The sequence below is a fragment of the Ciconia boyciana genome, unplaced genomic scaffold, assembly GCF_034638445.1.
Source record: "Ciconia boyciana unplaced genomic scaffold, ASM3463844v1 HiC_scaffold_208, whole genome shotgun sequence".
Lineage (NCBI taxonomy): Eukaryota > Metazoa > Chordata > Aves > Ciconiiformes > Ciconiidae > Ciconia > Ciconia boyciana.
In genome coordinates, this window is record NW_027328576.1 from 1 (window position 1) to 5000 (window position 5000).

General features: G+C 32.7%; 1 protein-coding gene across 1 annotated transcript; it reads right to left on the bottom strand.

The window, feature by feature from the left end:
- Positions 1–1416: 1416 nt before the first annotated feature.
- On the bottom strand, positions 1417–4372 carry LOC140646086 (syntaxin-binding protein 4-like; the record flags this gene model as incomplete). The annotated part of the gene is made up of 4 exons (XM_072849480.1): positions 1417–1503; positions 2182–2294; positions 3685–3781; positions 4290–4372. Coding segments are annotated over 4 exons (380 nt in total), but the record flags the coding sequence as incomplete, so codon positions are not given.
- Between the last annotated feature and the right edge of the window lie 628 nt (positions 4373–5000).

A 5000-nucleotide genomic window follows, 5' to 3' on the forward strand; every position in this document is an offset into this window, starting at 1 on the left:
CTATGTTTCTAGGCCACAACATATGTCTGTTAATAATGTTGTATAATCAGAAACACAAACATTAAAAAAGTTCTGGTGGAGATAAATAATCAACAGCTTTTATAAAACCTGTGACAAAACCGAATTTTAATCTCTAAAAGTTTGTTTTTCAGAGAGTTCATTGATACTGTTTAAGTTTCTTGAGCATCTGAGGATTATTTACTGAACATTTCTGTGATATAAGAAAAATACACATTTTAAGTCTCTTGTTACCTAGCCACCTAACAAATGAGCAGAATAAAGACGTTTTTGTGGCTTTAACAGACTGCTGTACAACCTAATATTCACGTTACGTTATTTTCATCATTGTATGTTTGACCATTCTTTCACTCACCTACTTATACTGGAAGCCTGTAGGTACACCACTTTCAGAAGGTTAAAAGTTCTAACAAAGTTTAAAAATTAAAAAAAAAAAGTGCTATAAAAGCATAAAGATTCTCATACTGAGTCAGACCAAGGGTATTTCTCACTCAGTATCAAGTATTGATTGTTACTGTAGATTGTTAAGAGAAGAATGTAAGAAATGAGGCAATTATACATTGATCATCGCCAGCATTCAACATCAGCAATTTAGGGACTCATGGTAAGTACTCAGTACTTCAATGTTCAATGTAAATCGGGTTCTTTCATTTCAGTACAAAGTTTTCAGAAGAAGAATCTTTGTGCACAGAACGAGCAACAGACCTTTGGGCATGTTGACCCAATGTTTTTGTAATCTATAGCAAGAAATAATTTTTTTGGACCAGGACGCAATTTGTAGAATTGCCTGTATCCTGGGATCAATTTTCCAGTTCTGTCCCAGAACAAGAGTTAGGTACACTGAACACAGAACCAGAATTTTTTATCTTTTGGGCTTTCAAAAAAGAAATTCAGGAGCATAGGACCATGGTTGTAACCCAGGGTATTAAGAAACAATAAATATATTGGTTGCTTTAGGTTTTATTTATTTTGTAATGTCTGTGAAAATATGTATTAATTTTCAAAACAGATTAATTTATCCTCCAGTTCTGACTTCTTTCAAAAGTATTAGCATATGTTCAGACACTGCGGTTGCTAGGATCACACATTTCTAAATAAAATTGCTATGCAAATGAGTCACTTCTCCAAATTCACTTTTGTGAAATGTCTGCTTAGTCTCATTTCTCTGTGAATCAGATAAAAAAAAGCGTTAGCATTCAATATAACAAATAAAACTCACTGCCTCCAGAAATATATCGTAAGCATACAATCTTCAAACATAATTAGGACTGTTTGCTCTGCCTTTTTATTTATTCATCAAAAATGGCATACAAAATTCAAAAGAAAAACAATAAATTACTATATAAACTCAAAAAGAAATTAGTATCTTGGATAAAGCAAATAAAAATTAAGTATTACCTTTAATTTACTGATTTCTTTTAAAGCTTCATTTCTTTCTTTCTTAAGTCTTTCCATGTCATCCTCCAAAGAATCACAGGTTACAAACTGCGTATTTAAATACGTAAGATTAGAATGTATTCCTAACTGTATCTTCCATAATCTTTAACATCTCATCTTAAAAAGTCTTGTTAATAAAATGAGAGGATAATCTTAATTTTAAAATAATTTAAAGCTCTGAAAATACTAAAAATGTTTAAGAAAATTCTGACCAACTTATCTTCCAAAGGAACAATTATTTTTCCTGTTAAAAAGGATTAATAAAAATATTTTTTAAAGTACCAAGAATACAACACTAATAGCCCCTGTTTTCTTCAATATTTTAAATAATACATAATTTTATTTTAATATTCCTATGCAGCAAATGTTCTTTCTTTAGAATAAACACCTCTAGAATAAACTGATTTTCACAGTAGCAGTAGTTCAAATGACTGGGCCCAATAATTGTTTATCACTCACAGAGGTAGTAGCAATATGTATTCCACTAAGAAATCTCAGTAAATCACTGTTGCCCATACTTATAAAAAATCACAACATAATTATGTGAATTACTTCCTGCAAAATAGGTTGCTTTAAAAAGCTTCACATAAACTAGGTTATCTTAAAGAACACCATGATATGGTGCTGTTATAAACATCTGCCCAAGATTTGGAGTAATCATACATATAATAAGCTCTCCAATAATCTCCTCCCAACAGTTAAACACTATACAGGCACATATTTTACCTGTGAATCCAGTAAGCTGGCAATTTCATTGACCCCAAATGTTACAGATTTTTGGCCATTATCTGTGGCATTCAATTGCATAGAGAACAGATTCCTTGAAACTTCAACGAAATCTAAAAAACAGTTTTGATTTTATTGCTGTAGTCCACAAGTTCAGTTTAGTAGCAGTATCACTAGATGCAACACAACTACTAATATCACAATGTATGGCTACTCTTTTATAAAAGCAGCGTCTGCCCTCCATAACCTTTCTAAAGAAAAATATGAAAATCAGACACACCTCTCTCAACAGAAACATTTGGTAAAGCTGGTAAGAATAAAAATGTTCAAAACAGGTCTTGGGATGAAATATCCCTCAATCAAGTTGTGAAGGAGAAAAGAAAACAAAAGGTGGTGTGAAGTTCACCTTCAAAGTATCTGGTTAGAGATACTCTACATTTGGCAGACCCCTGTGAAAAATTAAAAGAAATCTGCACACCTGTTATACACCTGCCCTTCCCAATGAATTGACCTTACTAGAGGAGACACAGTGCCTCTGCAGGAAAAAGGAAAAACTTTGTGTTAGCTCACAGCTCATAGTTGCCTTTGCAGGTCTTTTAATCCCTGATAGAGACCTGGTAAAACTGATGTTGACCAAGTTGAAAGTTTTAAATACAAACACTACAGCATTCTCAATCAACATGCCTTCGATTACCCATTCATTTTGAATGTATAAAAATAAAAAATTCTGCTACAATATGACAGAAAAGTGGAAATATAAAGATCAATGTTTATACCACATAAAATCTGATGGAAGATCCAGTATCTTTCTTGATAAGGTATTTGAAAATCCAGTGGCTTTTTGTATGGTTAAGTACAAGAAATTATTTTTCATATACTAATGTTTGATGCTGTTTGTCATAAACTTCAGGAAAAGTGAAATTTCCATCAGTTTTAGCATCAGAACTATCATATGTCTCACAGTTTATGAGAAATATTTTTAAATTGTTAGTGTCACCTACCAAAATTGCCATAACCAACAGAAGCAACTCATTCACATCAGAATTCGGTTTAGCTAGAAGAATACTCATGATGGTCTCCATGAGAATGTCTTTCTATATGCAATAGTTGAAATGTTCTTGCTTCTCACAAACTAAACAAGTTAAATAATCTGTCAGTTTAGTTGCTTCATGAAGTCTCTTTAACCATCAATACTCTCACAAGTAATTTTTGGAACAATTACATTACCCTATTGTGAAGGCAAAAATGTAAGAATTTGTGAGCACAAAAGCAAAACTTTTTCAAGGCTGCTCTTAATTAGACAAATTTGTGATTTGCTTTCCAATTACTTAGTTTCAGAATTCCAAGCTTATTTTTATACAGTAGAATAAGGTTCTTGCCTCAAAGTATAATTTTATTTGCAGTAGCAACACAATACTGACAGAAAATATATTAATGGTTATTATCTATGATTTCTATATTCCTCCATTTCATTATTTTCCATGGTAATTAACAAATTATTACCTCCAAAAGACACTGTTCCTTTAGAATCTTTCTGAAGTTGCTGCCTTAGGGCTTGCTGCTGTTCATCTGTGGGCTGAATCCCAAGGCAATTCAATGCCTGGAAGGAGAAAACTTATTTTGGAGGAAAAAAAAAAAAAAAAAAAAAAAGAAAGGACTAGGGATAATGACTGCAGGGACCTGGGGGAGTAATTAAAGAGCTATACTTCAAAGAGCCTTTATATCATAGTACACTCTCATTGACAACACTTTTATTCCAGGGATACTCTGTGACTTTTCCTTCTAATTGAGAGATATTCAGATATTATTTAACCTTGAATACAGATGAATGTAATAAGCAAAACCCTTTGTCCTTAATAACTGCCTTAAAAATCCTGAAGGATGTTCAGATTCCCAGAAGAGTTAATCAGTAATTAGATTAACAAAAACAGTAATTTGCCCAATATATAAAATGAAATATTGGCCTGCAACCTGAAAGAACTATCAAAATAGAAAATTTGGTGTATAATTTATACCTTAAAGTTCATCAACCTAGAAATTGGCTCCAGATGTTTTACATGCATCATGAAGGGGGAGAAAGGAAAACTCAAAAGATTATAAGTATTTACCCTCTCCAGCTTTTCTGCTTTGAGACGAATACTAGAGTTCCTTTTTTGCAGCTCATAATCATCATTCTGGCTGGGGGCAATAACTAAGAAGAAAAAAATTAAAATTAAACAACGATACAGTTGTAACTATTTCTTTTAAAATTTTGTTCTGAGGTTCTGGTTATCAATGGATGCCAGCTAAATACCCACTTGCCACAAATAAATGTTAATATTTAAATTTAATTTTTTTTAAAGGACATAATTGTAATAAAAATTATGGGTATCAATCACTTAAACTATTTTTTCACTTCAAAAAGTGACAAGTAGCAAATTAGCAGAAAGAAACCAGGAATAACTTTGAGCGACTCATCAAGCATATGGCTTATACTTGTGGTATTTTCTCTTCTCTCAGAGATACACAGTTACTCTGGAAACAGAAGGGGAAACACACTTGTGAATTCTGAGAAAGACCTTCCAGACACACCCTCAGCATAATCAACAGTTCCCAAAAGCATATCTAGGGACCTAGAAAACACTGTGGAAAGAGAGGGAATGACCTGTTGCCAACTAAGGGTTGTGTGGAGGTAGCTTAGACTGAATTCCAGCAGGCTCCTCAGTATTTTTTCCTAGGGAGGAACTCTTTTCCAAGAACTACCATCCATTAAGCCATCATCCATCATACCCTCCTTTCCAGTCCTTATATAGTCAGAAATACAAGTTTGCATAATTTTA